Below are 18141 nucleotides of genomic sequence, written 5' to 3' on the forward strand. Positions count from 1 at the left end.
TGTGTGTGTGTGTGTGTGTGTGTGTGTGTGTGTGTGTGTGTGTGTGTAGGTACCTGATCCAGGAGCTGAACAGGGCCGTGAGTGGTGGGGACAGCTCTGTGTTTTGTCAGGCAGATCAGCAGGGGAAGTGGAGGCTTCGACCCGGAGTTGTCTTCCTCTTCTTCACCAGTCACACTCCCTGTGAGTCCAGTGTGCTAACTGGCTGTCTGGTTGACCACCGGCTACTTATGCGAGAGGATCCACAGGATTTAAAGCAAGCTTTATATTTTGTCATGTGTATTAGCCTGTTGTTTTATTCATCTTAAATGTTTTTATTTTGATAGAGTTTGTTTATTTTAGTTCCTACAAAAAAGAAAGTTTGAGTCTCCCTTGCTGATCTAGATGCTGTCAGCTACATTTATTCTCCTCACATGGCTTTAATCCCCCAAAAACAAGCCAAAATCCATCTGAATCTTCTTGTGTTTTACCAGGTGGTGACGCCGCCATCATCCCCATGATTGACAGTCAGTCTCAGCCCTGCCCTCCTGTCTCGTCTGTAAAGAGCCACAAAGAAAATGATGGAAGAGGAGACCTGAAAAGGGGAGCTGAGGAACCAAGTGAAGGAAAACACATTAAACTGCCCCGTCTGGATCTAGAGGATGGAGGAGACACAAAACAATCCCTCCTTCCTAATTCCCCGAAAAGTGAAGATCCATCGCAGAGTCACTCTGCAAAAACACCAGACGTCCTACCTAGCGTAGGACGTCTGGCCCCCGTCCCAGATGTTCACAGGACGGGGGCCAAGTGCGTCTCAGGCGGCCCAGCCGACCCCCTGCACCCCGGGTTGGGGTACCACAGCACAGGGGTGCTCCGGGTAAAGCCCGGGCGAGGAGAGCCGACCCAGTCCCTCTCCTGCAGCGACAAGCTGGCCCGCTGGGGGGTGCTGGGTTTCCAGGGCGCGCTGCTGTCCCACTACCTGCAGGAGGCACTCTACTTCAGCACTGTGGTGGTGGGGAAGTGTCCATACAGCCAAGAGGTCATGCAGAGAGCTTTGGTTACAAGGTAAAGATTGACGCTAGAACAATTAGCCAATTAACAAACATGTGGTGAAATAAATATCTTTGAGTTTTGCACTGTTGCATAAATCAAGAACTCTATCTGGGCAGTCAAAGAATCTGTAAACATACAAATACCTTTTATAAAGTGAATTTTTGCTAATCCAGCAGACATGGAGCAATATTCCTTTTGAGGTGTGTTTCTGGTTGAATAAAAATCTTATATTTATTCTCCTTTTAATCTCTGTTTTGGTCTCCACCAGCTCCTGAGAATATAATCTTTCTCTTATGGGGCGACTGCGGCTTAGTGGAGAGCAGGGTCGTCCTTCAAGCAAAGGATCGGCAGTTCAATCCCCGGCTCTGCTGGTCGCATGTTGATGTGTCCTTGGGCAAGACACTTAACCCCAAAATTGCTCCCATAGCTGTACCTACGGTGTGTGAATGTTAGTTAGTCCTGATGGCAGCCTCTACCATCAGTGTATGAATGATGAGAAGTAGTGTGAAAGCTCTTTGAGTGGTCGGAAAGACTAGTAAAGCGCAATACAAGTACAGTCCATTAAGCTGGATGTTTAACTTCCTTCACCAGCTTGTCTTTCATTTTTTTTCTGCAATTTGATGCTGGACAGGAAGTGTACTGGTTTTAGCTCAAAACACTCAATGTGAGGACTCTCACTTCAGAACAGGAAGAACTCCCCTAAAAAACCCTTTAACGGGGAGAAAAGAGGAAGAGACCTTAGGGAGAGCAACAGAGGAGGATCCCTCTATCAGGAAGGACAGAAGTGTGATCGATGTCGTGTGTACAGAATGAACATAACAGAGTTACAACACATTCATATGGCATAAATTATATAATGAGAGTAGTAAGCAGAATAACGATGGAAAAATGACGACTACTACTAATAACAGCAGCAGTGGGTATAGTAGAATAATAATAACAGAAGCAGTAATTGTATCAGCAATGGCAAGCAATGTGACTACTAATAATACTGACAGTAAGTACAATTTATTTATAAAGCGCTTTTCACAGACATTAGTCACAAAGTGCTTAACATGAGTAGAATTACAAACATAACACAATGGCACAATGTGACCATATAAGGGCCAATAATTTACATTAAAATGCACAAAAACAGAAAGTACAAACGTAAAACATGGTCTAAAAGCAGGCCTAGGACATGAGTTGTTACCCAAACGCCAATCTAAACAGGTGTGTCTTGAGCTGATTTTTGAATGAGTTCACAGACAGCAAAACGTCGGGGTGCAGGCAGAGCATTCCACAGCTTTGTGCTACTACCTCAAAGGCTCGGTCACCACGTGTCTTAGGGCGAGTGCGTGGGACGGACAGATCATTTAACATGTTTGACCTGAGAGCGCGGGAGGGTGAATATGGGGGAAGTAGTTCAGTCCCATATGTAGGAGTCTGGCCGTGTAGTGCTCTGTAAGGGAGAGTGAGTGGATCCTAAATGCTGCAGGGAGCCAGTAGCAGTGTGTGTCAGCAGGACCAGGGTCCAGATAGAACCACGGTCCAGGGAAACCTGTCAGGCGAAAGGACGTCATTGTTCCTATGATGATATGAATACAGTGGAAGAGATACTTTAGAAGAAGACCTAATATTTCGACATCATGAAATGCTGAGTGACCTTTAGACCTACTTTCTCAGTCGCTCGCAGCAGCAGGTGATTTGTTTTTTCCACAAGTACTGTACTTGAGTACAATTTTGATGCTACTTTCTACTCCACTACATTTGAAGGGGAAATATTGTACTTTTTAACTTCAGTACATTTATTTATGAGTACATGAAATACAATGCATTGTTGTTATACATTAAATCAAACCACCCAACGGTGTAACGAAAATGAAAGCTGTATTGCAGCCTCTATTGACTTTCGAGACTTTGGATTGCAATAGACAGTGGCTGATGTCTCCGCTCTAGAATGAATGATCATCATGCACTCGCATGAATGTGACCACATACAATTCTAACTTAGTCTGGAGCCCTGCTTTAGACCAATCTCTTGGTTTCCTGGTGTTGCTATATAGTGACATTAAGAGTTGTTCATCCCCAGCTAGCAGGAAGCTAAAACTACAACTGTTGTAATTCAGGCTTTATTTAGTTATATCAAAATAGACAGATATTCAGATGCTGAATATCCACACTGTTACCAGCTTCAAAAAAACCTCCATATTGTTTGCTGTGAGAGGATTCCATTATACATCATCAGTCGCTGTCACTTTTAACAGTGTTGGAGTATTGTGGTTATATTACTTTCAGTGTAAGGGCATCAGCAGACTGTCTTCAATGTAGTCCTCCTGTCCTCCCCAGGTGCTCCCATGTGTGGGACCTCCCTGCTGGTTTCTCTGTGTGTCCACCTGAGCTGCTCCATTCCAGCCTGGAGTTCCCCTTCAGCCAGGCCCAGACCGAGCTCCGACACCAGGCGGGACAGGGACGCATCTCGCCCTGTGGAGCAGGTAGGGTCATCACTCACGTGCATGTCATGTGGGAGTTAGGCTTATTACCAGTTTCTGACTTGTAAACGGCACATTTTCAACAACGAAGTCGTAATTTTGATCGGAAAACTCTTGAAAGCTTTCAACTTGTGCTTAATATTGTGGAATTGCCTGGAAACCAAACAAAAGTCCATTGTTCAAGGTAGTTGAACATAATGTAATGGATGTTAAGTTACATTGGCAATGCACAGTATTTTTAACCCTCACAACTTAATCTCTGAAAAGTTTTCAGTGAAATCAGAATCAGCTTTATTGGCCATGTATGCGTACGGAATTTGTCTCCGGTTTCCACTCCGCTCTCAATGTACATACACTATTTTACAAGAGAGCACAGTACCGAGACTGCCATCCGCGGTGCCATCTTGTACATCGTAAATCACCCAACTGTCAGACGTGAACACTTTCCTGCCTTAACCCGGTGAATCTTTCTCATTGATCCCATGTTTTAAGTCAAGGTCATTCACACCAGCATGTCGTGCATTCTCACAATGTTCTACAGATGTTGGTTTTTACAGTTTAGATACGCTGCCCCTCTCTCCTGGAACAATGCTGCCGGATGTGAAATGGTCCGAACTGATTACTGTTAATTCATTTTTCGTAAATTTTAAAGGCTTTGGTAAATAGCACTCGTGGTCACTGTGTTGTTTTTATTGTTCTGAGTTTTTGAAACTCATAAACTGAGTGTGACAGTGGCTTATACTGTTTATGTTGTTTGTATTTATAGTTGTAACAATGTTTAAATGCTGAAGCAAGTTCATGTTAGTCCGGCTTTGTTTAGGTCAGCTGACTTTTCTGAGCCGAACGGCTTGGAAAACTTCCAAAAAGCTGGTTATCAACTGGCTCTGTTACCTCTGAGCGTGAGTGGAGTTATAAATATGAAATGATAAAAGAGATAACATAAGTAGAATAGAATAAGAAGCGGTAGACGCACGATGAATTATTTATTTATTTATTTATTTTTCAGGGACAATGCACACTAATCAACAGTTGCACTGTAAGTGAGCCAGAGTTAGCCAGAGAGGCTAATTTCCATCTGCTGTCCCAGGCCAGATGTTTCAAGGCAGCCTAAATAATTAGGCTAAATAATTATGAATAATTTCATAATAAGAATTCAGACAGGATCACAAACGTTTCACAGCAACAGGTGTTTTAGTTTCATTAAGTGGCCGTGTTAACTTTGTCCGTGGTCGCTCGTAGTAACTTATGTAAAAGGTTGGTAAATTATAAACTTAACCGAAACACCGACTGCGAGCTATTAACGTATTGAATAAAGTCAAACCTCTGAGTCTCTTCATGGTGTTTGACTCAAACACCATGAAGAGACTCAGATATGAAGGCAAATCACTGTCAAAATCCGAGAGCGCAAATGAGATCCACGCGCGCAAATCAAACAGCCGCGCATGTATTTTACTTTGACGAGCGCTTTTACATCACTCTGCGAGCAAAAGTCACTCTCGCGCGAGCAAAAGTCACTCTCATTTTAATGGCTACAATTATTTGCTGAATTGTTATTGTTTTAGTTTGTGTCATCACCTTGCCCCCCTTACTATTATTTTCTGGTTATTATAATTTAAAACGCTTTGTGTGTCTTTTAAACTCAACTACTTTAACCTAAAATAGCTGCAGGGCGATACTCATTTTTCGCCAATAGGTGGCAGTAGCGGGTTTTGGTGTGACTAGCGCTGTAATACTTGTCAAAGACAAGCGAGCTAGACCAGCAACTGACAGTTGAGATCGTAGATGCTGGCATTCATCTGATACTGTCTGGTTGTATTCAGAGGTGAGATAAGTACATAAGCGCGGTATACATTTATATTGGGTTCGCTCGCTGTTGCGATGCAGTGTTTTGATGTTTTATAAAGTGTTGATTGCTGAAACGTAGGAAAGGCTAACTAAGGCTAGCATCATTAGCTAAACGAGGCTATTCGCGTGCTAGCAGTTTCGCGCCAATGTAGCGCCAGTGGCCTGGCCTGATGGTTGTATTGTTCATAATGTAAGATAAATGATGTGTGCTGTGACAACTATAAAAAGACAAGCAAGCTAGACCAGCAACTGACAGCTGAGATCGTGGATGCTGACATTCATCTGATACTGTCTGGTTGTATTCACAGAATAAACTCATCTGAAAAAAAACTGAATGGGCATTCATCATCATTCAGTGTGTAACACGGGCAAGTCACTCGCGAAACTTTAAGTTTAGAGACTTGTAGCTCGTAATGTCTCTCTGGTGTAACGGTACACGCTAGCTTTCTCCACCAAATACATGTTTAAACCCTCCCACTAAATACTGGGCCACTAGCTAATGTATTCTACCCACTAAGATAGATCTGGTAAGTGACTTTGTTTAGACTGCATTTGAAATCTATGGTGGTTGATGCTCCTCCGCGAATCGCCACCTTAACGTGGTGGAGGAGTTTGAGTGGCTCAGTGATCCTGGGAGCTATGTTGTCCGGGGCATTAGCCCCTGGTAGGGTCTCCCAAGGCAAACAGGTCTCATAGCATAGACTAGCTCTAGGGACGTGGAACGTCACCTTGCTAGCGGGGAAAGAGCCAGAGCTGGTGCAGGAGGTGGAGCGATACCAGCTAGATATAGTTGGACTCACCTCCACACACAGCGCTGGCTCTGGAACCAAGCTCCTGGAGAGAGGTTGGACTTTGCCCTTTTCCGGAGTTGCCCAGGGTGAGAGGCGCCGGGCGGGAGTGGGGATACTCATGAGCCCCCGGCTGAGCGCTGCTGTGTTGGAGTTCTCCCCGGAGAACGAGAGGGTCGCCTCCATGCACCTACGGGTTGCGGGGAGCAAGGCTCTGACTGTGGTTTGTGCTTACGCACCAAACAGCAGTTCAGAGTATCCGGCCTTCTTGGAGTCGGTGGGAGGGGTCCTGGAAAGGGCGCCACCTACTGACTCCATAGTACTCCTGGGGGACTTCAATGCTCACGTGGGCAATGATGGAGAAACCTGGCGGGGGGTGATTGGGAGGAATGGCTTGCCCGATCTGAACCCGAATGGTGTCTCGTTATTGGACTTCTGTGCTTGCCACGGTTTGGCCATAACGAACACCATGTTAGAACATAAGGTGGCTCATAAGTGTACCTGGTACCAGAACACCTTAGGCCGGAGATCAATGATCGACTTTGTAATCGTATCATTTGATTTGCGGCCGTATGTCTTGGACACTCGGGTGAAGAGAGGAGCAGAGCTGTCAACTGATCACCACCTGGTGGTGAGTTGGATCAGATGGCAGGGGAACCGGTTGGAAAGACCCGGCAAACCCAAATGTGTAGTGAGGGTGAAATGGGAATGTCTGGCGGAGGACCCTGTCCGGGAGGTCTTTAACTCCCACCTCCGGAAGAACTTCTCTCACATCCCGAGGGAGGTGGGGGACATGGAATCCGAATGGACCATGTTCAAAGCCTCTATTGTGGACGTGGCCGCTAGGAGCTGTGGCCGGAAGGGCATCGGTGCCTGTCGTGGCGGCAACCCGAGAACCCGGTGGTGGACACCGGAGGTGAGGGAAGCCGTCAAGCTGAAGAAGAAGACCTTCAAGGCCTGGTTGGCCCAGGGGTCTCCCGAAGCAGCTGACAGGTACCGGCAGGCCAGAAGGGCTGCAGCTGCGGTGGTCGCGAATGCTGAAACTCGGGCATGAGAGGAGTTCGGGGAGGCCATGGAGAAGGACTTTCGGTTGGCCTCAAGGAGGTTCTGGCAAACCATCCGACGGCTCAGGAAGGGAAAGCAGGGCTACAAGAGGAGCAATGCGGATTCCGTCCCGGCCGTGGAACAGTGGACCAGCTCTTTACCCTCGCAAGACTACTGGAGGGGTTCTGGGAGTATGGGGTGCCGGACCCATTACAACGGGCGATCCGGTCTCTGTACGACTGCAGTAGGAGCTGTGTCCGCATTCTCGGCAATAAGTCAGACACGTTCCTGGTGGGTGTTGGCCTCCGCCAGGGCTGCCCTTTGTCTCCGGTCCTGTTCGTGACTTTCATGGACAGGATATCTAGGCGCAGCCTGGGGGTGGAGAACGTCAGGTTCGGGGGTCTCGGGATCACCTCTCTGCTGTTTACAGATGATGTGGTCCTGTTACCCTCCTCGGATCGTGACCTCCAGCATTCACTGGGGCGGTTTGCAGCTGAGTGTGAAGCGGCGGGGATGAGAGTTAGCACCTCAAAATCTGAGGCCATGGTGCTCTGCCGGAAACCGGTGGATTGCTCCCTCCAGGTGGGGACGGAGTGCCTACCTCAAGCGAAGGAGTTCAAGTATCTTGGGGTCTTGTTCACGAGTGAGGGTAAGATGGAGCGGGAGATCGACAGACGGATCGGTGCGGCTGCAGCAGTAAAGCAGGCGCTGCACCGGACGGTCTTGGTGAAGAGGGAGCTGAGCCGGAAGGCAAAGCTCTCAATTTACCACTCGGTCTACGTTCCTACCCTCACCTATGGTCACGAACTCTGGGTCGTGACCGAAAGGACAAGGTCGCGGCTACAAGCGGCCGAAATGAGCTTCCTCCGTAGGGTGGCCGGGCTCAGCCTTAGAGATAGGGTAAGGAGCTCGGTCATCAGGAGGGAGCTTGGAGCCGAGCCGCTACTCCTTCGCGTTGAAAGGAGTCAGCTGAGGTGGTTCGGGCATCTAATTAGGATGCCTCCTGGACGCCTCCCACTGGAGGTGTTCCAGGCACGTCCAACTGGGAAGAGACCCCGGGGAAGACCCAGAACACGCTGGAGGGATTATATCTCCCAGCTGGCCTGGGAACGCCTCGGGATCCCCCAGAATGAGCTGGAACATGTTGCCGGTGAGAGGGAAGTCTGGGTCAGCCTGCTTGGCCTGTTGCCACCGCGACCCGACCCCGGATAAGCGGAGGAAAATGGATGGATGGATGGATGGTGGTTGATGCCGTTCTGATCTTCACATTTCAGCACTTCTCAAAAGTCGATAGGTGGCGCTCCCAGACATTGTTCATAGAGGTGCCAGATGGGCCAACTAAGAATCTTGGGGCGGCACACCCAAAACCAACAGCCATAACTGAATTTACATGATATATGATAATATGACATATTACTTTAAATAAAGTAAAACAAGAAACCATCTTAAAACACACAGTAAAAGACATTGACAACACGGCAGATTAAAGTGCTTGTGTATTTATTGCACATTGTTTTTTATTGGATTCATGGGAGTTCAGTAGCTTGATTGATGCTGGACCAAACGTCAGCTTCAAGTGGTTGGTTTTGCATTTTGGCACACAAAGTCTTCTTTCCGATATCAGGGATTCAAATTCAGAAAGGTTTCTGGAAGTCTGCAATGATTTGTGTCTCTTGTGTCGGGGGCTGTGATTAGCCCCGGGCTAAGCTGTCAGTGAGAAAAGCCTACCTGTGTTTCAGCCATCAGCTGGTGTAACGTGACCAAGCGGCCAATAGATGTCACCGCCAACGGCTACAAACACGGAGTCACCAAGAAGGCCTTGGGCACAGCTAAAGCCAGGTAGAGCCAACACTCTCACTCTATCACACATTATTATATATAATATTATTATATAAAGCAGAAGTCACTGTTTGCTGAATTTGATCATTGTATAGACTATTCCTTTACACCCAAACTCTGTGAAATTTATGCATGTTTGTGTCTTCAGGTCTCTCCTGTGTAAACTGGAGCTTTTCCATTCCTTCCTGTCTGTGGTGGCGGCCACTGATCCCGGAGCACTTCCTGACTCCCTCAGGTAACAAACAATAGACTCTTTGATAATGTCACTGTGGTTTTCAAACAACCCAAAACGCTGAAGAAGATCTCCAAATGAGTGGATCTGACTTTCATCAGTTTGTCCTTGTGGGCAACTCTCGTCTCATCTGCTGCTTAAAGCGCTTGAGATTACACAACAAATATTGTCTGTGTGTGTTTGCGTACGAGTGTGTGCTGTGGCCGGGTCTTTGTGCGTGACATTTAGTGCTCACATTTCATCTGTTAGTGTGGCTGAGGATCCTCTCCACAGGGAGAACAGTGGTCTCTCTGTTCATCAGCATTTCAGCAGATAACCAGATCCCAGTGCAGCCCGGCCTACACATGGACACGACAGTGGTATGTCTGGTGAGGACATGGGGTGTGTGTTTGTCTTGCATTGTGTAGTTGGTATGACGGGACGTAAATCATTGCGTAAAGCAGACGGACACTTTATCTGCACAAGATTTTGTTCCTAATGCGGCTCAGTAACCTGATTGTGGGTTGGCACATTAACGGTTAGCCTTTTTGCTGCAGACCTTTTTGCATCGCAGGAAAGACACTAATAACATGAATGGTGGCTCTGGTTGAGGGGATTTAGATTCATATCGCCACACGTATCCTTTGCTTACAATACCTGCACAAATTGCAATCAAATAGCCATAATGGAAACGAGATTAGATAAATACAGCAAATTAAAAAACGGCAAACTAAAAGCAACAAACTGAATAGTTGTATAAATTAAATGTCACGCAAAAATAAAAAATATTTGTATTACTAAAGAGCTATGAGCTGATTAGGCCACAGTGGCGTTCAAACGGACTTCCATTGTAACACAAGCACTCTCCGGCCGAGCATAACGGATGTTTGTATTCATTCAGAGAGCACTGATGGAATTTAATCTTTTGGAATAGAAGGAACTTCCAAAATGAGTACATGTCAGCATTATTATGAGACACTGGGTGCCTGGGCACAGACATGCATAAGACCCTAACACCTCTCCTACAGCAAGACACAGAGTTTATAGTTGTTAAGCCACTTTTTGTTGTTTTGTGTTGTTTGTAGTTCTTACACATCACTTTGTGCTCATTTTATACGTCTTTGTAGTCGTTTTGTGTCATTTTGTAGTTGCCTTGTGTCTCTTTGTGGTTATCTTGTGCCTCTTTGTAACTGTTTTGACTCTTTTTTTGTCTCTTTCTCGTTGTTTTGCATCTTATTGTAGTTGCTTTATGTATCTTTGTTTTTTGTTTTGTCCCTTTTGTGTGTGTCTCTTTGCGGCTGTTTTGCATCTCTGAGAAGTAGGGGACCTTGTAACACACACGACTTTTGTTGTCATTAATTACAACATTTGTTGAACTGATCAATGTAAGAACAAGAACCAAAGAGTGAGCAATAACCTCATGTTTTCTGATGTGTATCTGTTCAGGAGAACAGAGTTGAAGATGTACTGGGACTTCAAGCAGGCTTCCCGCTTGTATCAGCAGGCCTGGCAGCAGCTGCACAGCCAGGCGTTCCCTCTGTGGCCACGCAGTGACAGAGATCTGCTGCTCTTCCACTGAAACGCTGCTCTGCAACTGAAAATGTCCTTGTCGGTGGTCCAACTTGCCCAGTTGGGTTCAGCTGGTCAGTGAGGTTTGAGGTCTGGATAAATATTGTCTGGCTATTTTTGACTGTCCACTGCCCAGGGGGCCACTGCTTGAGGACACCCTGCTCCCTCATTCCGTTCACAAGAGGTTGACGACGGCCGCTCAGTGTCCTCATGTTACGTGTTGTGTTTTCTCCCCTCCTGCCCTTCCTTTTTTTCTCTCTCCCTCAGTCTCCTATCCTAGCAAACAGGCGATTGGATTCCACCTGTGGGGGCCGGTTGTGCTGATTGGTGGGTGGCACCAGCGGCAGGCTGGCCAATCGGCAGAGGGAGAGCCGCAGATAAAAGGCAGGAAGCCTCGGAGTTCAGGAGGACTTCACTTCATACTGGGTTTATGTCACTTCTGAGAACTGAACTTGTTAGTGTTTGTGGTGAGAGGTTGCGGACAGTAGGTGAGTCTGGGGTACCCTGTACATTGGCGCACACGTAGGATTTTCTGTGTCTAGATGCACTAGGCTTATTGGTCGGTGCCTCATCTGTATTTGGGTTTTGGTCGAGCACATTTAGATAAGTTAGAGAAGACATTTTGTTTGTTGATTTCAGAGGTTAGTTAGTTAGGCCAAGTTCTGTTATCAATTGTTTGGCACGACCACACCTGTCCCATCCTCTCCCAAATCTTGTGTTGAGACTCGCTCATCTTTAACTGTCAGTGAGCATAATAAATATTGTTTATGGTACACAAGCTATTTGTTTTTCATTTGGGTTGTTTTGTGTTAGTCCCTAAATCCTTCCCCTGGACAACAGAGAAGGGACGTAACACCTCAGATGAAGGTTTTATTTTCACAATGTGTGTGACATGTAGCGACTGCAGCCGGCTAGTGTTCGGGTTGTGAAAACACAGCTGGACGTCTTTGTATTCTCCTCCCACAGTCATTCTGCTGAGGTAAACCGACCACAATAATGATTACACGCGTGTCTGTATTCGGCTTGTGATGACCTGTAAACCTGACCAGGGTGCTTCCCGTCCTCTTGTTCTTTGTCGTAAAGACAAAGAACAAGTTGAACCTGCATATTTCTGCACAACAGTTATGTCCCTCATCGAAGACCGGATACTAAATCCCCGTAGGGATTGAGGATCAGTTGTGTTATTGCTTTAGCTCAGCAGATTCCACTGACGAGTAACGACCCACTTGGCTCGGCGAACACTGAACAGCATGTTGCAAGTTACGACAAAGGAGCTTTGCACTGTGTATTTAATGTCATTTTCTTTCCTCTGCAGAGGGTTTAAGAAATTTAGTTTCTTTTATGAATTCTTTTACTTTCTAAAGCCTGAAAACAGAGCCAAGAGGAGGTGCAGAAAACTATCTTTTATCTCAAACCACTTGAATTACAACATGCCGAAAGGTTATTACGGAATATTTCCCCAATGACCGCCCCCCAAAACCAGCTTTGAGTTATTGCAATTCCTCCGTTGAACTTGAGTGTCTGTACAAAATTTCATGGCAACCCATCCAATATTAATTGAGCATGGCTACACTAGTATTATGTGTAGCCATGTAATAAAGTTGGGAATGAATATCCAGTGTATACAAACTGAATTACTTACTGTGGTTGAGACTCCTCCTGTCCATCCTCCTCCAAAAATCTCACGGGGCTTTCCTCTCCCTGGTAGAGCTCCTCGACATTTTTCCTTCCACTATTTACAAAATGACTACCGAAAAATACGAATGGTGGCAAAAAAACACTCCAAAACTCTCAGAAACAATACTAATACTACTGTTTACAACACCGAAACCATTTGGATGCAATTGTTTTGTGGGAAAGGATGTACACACCGCTGAAACACTGCTACAATACTCAAAAGTTGTACTCACTCAGCTGCTGCGTTTCCTGCTCTGCTCACTTCCACCCCTCCCCCACAGCCAATCCCGGCACTGGTTTCTACCAATAATACCGTAATGTACCATATATCACTGGAAAGCTCCGCTTCTCAGCTTTCAGAATCCGTTGGAATTACGTTGATAGCGTTAGTGGTTGAGTAGTTACGGTAATTATGCATGCCACTTTCTGTCTCCAGCGACAGGGTTCGTTTTAGAAGGGTTCTAAATTGAAATTACCATAATTTGTCTCAGATTTCCTGAATGATTGTTTTATGGTTGGTTCCATCAGATCGTACCATCACATGTTTGATCTTTCTTATTATTTATTACAGGAAATAGATGTTGAACTGTATGCTGACCTGTCTTTGGTTCCTTTTTTTGTTTCAACCATTACAGACCTACTGTCTAATATAATTGAGATATATATATAATGTTTGGAAAACATTTCCGCTTTCTTCTCATTTACAAAAAAAAGACAAAAATCCACCATCCATCCATTTACCTCCGCTTATCCGGGGTCGGGTCGCGGTGGCAGCAGGCCAAGCAGGCTGACCCAGACTTCCCTCTCCCTGGCAACATGTTCCAGCTCATTCTGGGGGATCCCGAGGTGTTCCCAGGCCAGCTGGGAGATATAATCCCTCCAGCGTGTTCTGGGTCTTCCCCGGGGTCTCTTCCCAGTTGGACGTGCCTGGAAAACCTCCAGTGGGAGGCGTCCAGGAGGCATCCTAATTAGATGCCCGAACTACCTCAGCTGATTCCTTTTGACGCGAAGGAGTAGCGCCTCGACTCTCAAGTTCCCTCCTGATGACCGAGCTCCTTACCCTATCTCTAAGGCTGAGCCCGGCCACCCTACGGAGGAAACTCATTTCGGCCGCTTGTATTTCGGTCACGACCCAGAGTTCGTGACCATAGGTGAGGGTAGGAACGTAGACCGAGTGGTAAATTGAGAGCTTTGCCTTCCGGCTCAGCTCCCTCTTCACCAAGACGGTCCGCTGCAGTGCCTGCTTTACTGCTGCAGCCGCACCGAACACCTTTAGGTTATTCATCTTTCACAACAAAGTGAAAAGATACATTTTTATCCTGTGTGAACCCTCATTCCAGAGGGGAGGTGCAGCAGCTGAGAAGGCCCTGTCACCCCAGGTCCGGCGCTTGGTCCTGATGGTCTTCAGAGTGTTTGCACCGGTGGACCTGAGGCAACGGGTTGGGGCGTGGAGGGGGAGGAGGTCTGAAAGGTAGGGAGGGGCCAGGTTGTTTAGGGCTTTGTAGGTGGTGAGTAATAATTTGATTACTATTCTGTATTTGACTGGGAGCCAGTGGAGGTTGCGAAGGACCGGGGTGATGTGTTCATAGCGGCGGGTGGAAGTGAGCAGTTGAGCGGCAGAGTTCTGAACATATTGGATTTTATTGAGGATTCATCATCAATATTCAGTTGGACATGACAATCTGGATCTAGGTTCCAGGTTGTTCCTGATCCTCCACAGTCCTTTCCATCAGTAGCTGAGCTACTGATGGAGGCTCTGCCTCTGTGTTGTGTTGGTCCTCCTGCTCTTCTTTTATGTGGAGGGGCTGTGATTCCTCCTGGTCCAGGCTGGGGCTCCACTCAGGTGGGGCATCTTCCATCACCAACAGCTGCTGAACAGCTGCCCCATGCCATCTGAGGGTCCTTGAGAATAACTGTTCAGATCAGAGGCCTGATATACTGCCAACATAACATTGGAAGCAGCTAGTTCGGCTTCCAAATCAAGCTGCTGTCTTTTCCTCCTCAGCTGTTGCTCCTGCTCCTCCAAAGCATGTATTTCTTTTAAAGCTGACGTGCGAGCGATACCGTGCACCTTTATCCGTGCAGAGGACGTGGTACTGGATTTACCACTTTTATTACTCCTTTGACTTGAGTGTTTACTACCAACATTAGAAACACTGTCATTTGGATTAATACCATCCTCAACATTACCATTTTCATACACAGTACCTTCATTGGATGAAACCCACAGTTTTGTACCAGCAATACATTCATCATTAGACAGCATTTTTGCTTTAAACCATGTTTCATGTTTTTCCCTCTCATCACACGGTAGTAAACCCAACAGAGATTCATGCATGCATTTTGCTTCATCACACACCTCAATGTGCCTCCAAGAGCATTTGGTACCTGTGTTTTATCATCCCCAGACAATAAATATTGTATTGATTTTCTTCTTGCTTTATTATTGCTTAGTTTTTCTACTATTTTGCAACGTTTCCAATTTGCCAGCAAACACTTTTACAGTGAGCTTAACGTTTTGGCATTTTAACACCACCAGACATAGTGCTGGGTTTACCATCAGTTAGCACACCAGTCCCGGTGTCACGTCCCTACTGGTTTCCCCTCCGTGCGCAGCAGCTGTTTTCTGTCTCTGTCGCCAGATTCGTCAAACATTCACAAACGTATTGCTGGAGATCTACAAACCACATCTCATATTCATTACGCGGATTACGATTGTATAAGTGAGCACTACATCACAGCCACGTATGAAGAAATACATTGAAGGAAATATATTTATGGAAAGATCGCAACAACCTAGATTCGAACTCTGTCGAGCAAAATAGTAATAAACCCAAAGACGGTTACGCTACGCGATCCGCCACTTCCTCGCAGAGACTTATCAGTCATTCAGGTATTTATCCATTAGGTCATATCTCGTTACTGTCCAGGGAACGTTTTGGTTTAGGGTGAACTGAAACAACTGGTTCCCTTGGGCGTCTCTCCAAACACTTCCAAACATATTTATCGATGCTTTTTCGCGAGGCTTCGGCCATACACCACCAACGCATTTTGACGAAAGCAAATGTATTTTTGGACGATTATACAGTGACGATCGTACTTTGAAAATACACTAAATAATTGCGCAACCTCAGATCCGCCGATGCCATACTCCTTACCCCCCCAACTCTGTCCAAGCACCGGACCTGGGGGGAGAGGGCCTTCTCCGTTGCTGCCCCCTCCCTCTGGAACTCTCTCCCCCAACACCTCAGACATTCTCCGTCACTCGCCACGTTTAAAACTGCATTTAAAACTCACCTATTTAAATCTGCTTTTAACCTGTGAAGTTAGTTATGTATGTTTTTGTGCTGTTCCTTATTGTTATGTCATCTATTTTGTTTGTATTGTAGTTGCTTTTATTGTTTCTGTTTTTACCATGTAAAGTGTCTTTGAGTACCTTTTTTAAAGCGCTATACAAATAAAATGTATTATTATTATTATTATTATTATTATTATTAAAGTCATCAGCACCAGTAATAAATGTAGACATTATTCCACATGAGTTCCCACTGAGAGGTTTTAAGCTTTGAGGACAAACATCTGAAACTACAGTAGGTATTTATCTTAACCTATGCAACCACATGCTGTGTGCATTAGTTGAACCGATGCAGTCACATGACATGAGTCTGAAACAGGAAATGATAAACAGAATAACATTCAGGTTCTGTGTATTTGGTTCAGATCCAGAGCATTAAAAAGCCTCAACTCTTTGATTTCCTTTATAGAATAAACTTGAGTGCTGATGAGCGCGTGTTAACTTTATACACACACACACACACACACACACACACACACACACACACACACACAGATTACATAGTACTGCATCGTATCATAGGAGCATATTATATTTTCATGTTAAAAGTAACTTAAAAGTGTCAAATCAATACTAAAAAGTGCAATACTGAAATGTAATGGAATACGAGTATAAAGTAGCATAAAATGGAAATACTCAAGTAAAGTATGTCAGAATTGTAGTTAAAGGACCTCATCCACAAAATGATCATCTGTTTATCAGTCACTACATCCTCTGTTACCTTGAATTCTTGAATAAAACTTTGTTTGTTTCTGTAATGATTTCTAAAGAGACTGCTGTTGAGTTTTTAAATCTATTTTTTGAGTGTCATTTGTCTCATTATATTGGAGAGGAGACAGACATCTGCACGGCTGATATCTCCAACACTCTGCAACTCACAACTAACCCATCTAGAACTTGTAACCGTAATAAAGTCTTCTCAATGGTGGGGTTTTTAGTGCCCGCTGGGCTGAAATAAAAGACGCACGCCTTCGCTTATTTAAGGATAGAAGTTGTTTGTCTTTATTTACCTGTAGGTATGATGTGCCACACAGGTCCCAAGGTCGGAATCAAACCCTCGACTCTGCAGTCATATGTAAACACTCGGCTACCAAGGCTCTCTGGGTAGCTTAAATTTTGAGCATATCCCTCATGAATAAGACAGAAACACCGTACAATTCGTTTCACATTCGTTTTTATTGGTCGGGTCTTCCAGCTCCCTTACCTTTTTCAGATATCTAAAACTCCTTTATGCCTTTAAGATATATTAAACATACAACACTGACGAAATAAAACAATACTGAATATCATAGCATTCCATCAATATATTACACATCTACATGTTTAAAAGCCTGAATCGGCTTTGTGGTGCACAAATATGAAAACACCATGGGGTCAAGTAAAGGGTGGAAATGCAGCCAGAATGCCAGCATCATCTTAGTGCTTCTGATTTTTTTAGTGCTCTGTTTTAACAGCAGACACTGTATGTATGTTTCCAAGACAAATTTCCTTCAGGACAATAAAGTCTATCTTATCTTATCTGAGCAACACTTTACTTGAAGTATCTGAAACGTGAATGCCACTGCTGTATATTTTAACTATGGCTTCTGAACACAGGGTTCGTTAAACATATTTAATCATTAACAAGCACTCTGCACGCTAACGATACACATTCAGCAGTTTTATTAACCAACATTTCCGCTTAGAGCATTGTGTGGTTTAATCATTACAACATAAAAGAGATAGTGTGCAGCGTCGAGGCTTTCCAGGAACAAAAGATAAAATAAAACACGTCATATTGATGTGATTTAGCTGCTTGTGTGCTGATGGCTCTCAGCGGTTGTCCTACAGACAAACCAACCCTGTACTCTGATCAGTTCTACAAAGCTGGACTAATGTGGAGCAGTAGTTGAAGGCCGTTAGTGACTCCACTGCTACATACTGAGTTGTACGGCCTGCTTCGGGATGGGATTTCTTACATTTTCCAGAATGCCTTTAAAAAAAACCTCCAGAAAGCAGAAACTTCTTGCTTGTAGCTTGTTAGATTTAAAACTAGAGTTGTTCTGATACCAGTGTGAGAAAAGCCTCTGATACAGCCTAAATAGCTGGGTCAGGTATCGGCGAGTAAGCAAGTCTATGCACCGATCGGATATCACGTGATCATATCATTATCACTAGCTAACCGATCTGTGCTACTGCACATGTCCGAACTAGCACGACACACCTAAACACTCTCGTGCACTCTATTTTTTCCCTGATGATGCTACATTGTGAACGACAGATTAAGCGAGCTAGTTAACGTTAGCCGTTAGCAGCCGGTGGGCAGCACAGTCC

At 45.2% G+C, this 18141-nt stretch overlaps 1 protein-coding gene across 1 annotated transcript in view; it reads left to right on the top strand.

Annotated features, from left to right (window-relative positions):
- The window catches only part of adat1 (adenosine deaminase tRNA specific 1), a 15151-nt gene extending 1942 nt beyond the window's left edge, over positions 1-13209 (top strand). Inside the window, exons 4-9 of the mRNA XM_031868201.1 lie at positions 50-180; positions 471-1041; positions 3358-3503; positions 8917-9016; positions 9165-9251; positions 10674-13209. Of these exons, the coding sequence (XP_031724061.1) occupies positions 50-180; positions 471-1041; positions 3358-3503; positions 8917-9016; positions 9165-9251; positions 10674-10806 (1168 nt within the window). The 3' untranslated portion in view covers positions 10807-13209. The remainder of the gene's footprint in view (positions 1-49; positions 181-470; positions 1042-3357; positions 3504-8916; positions 9017-9164; positions 9252-10673) is intronic.
- Positions 13210-18141: the final 4932 nt, after the last annotated feature.

This window comes from Anarrhichthys ocellatus, unplaced genomic scaffold (assembly GCF_004355925.1).
Source record: "Anarrhichthys ocellatus isolate YVR2014 unplaced genomic scaffold, GSC_Weel_1.0 scaffold41, whole genome shotgun sequence".
Taxonomy (NCBI): domain Eukaryota; kingdom Metazoa; phylum Chordata; class Actinopteri; order Perciformes; family Anarhichadidae; genus Anarrhichthys; species Anarrhichthys ocellatus.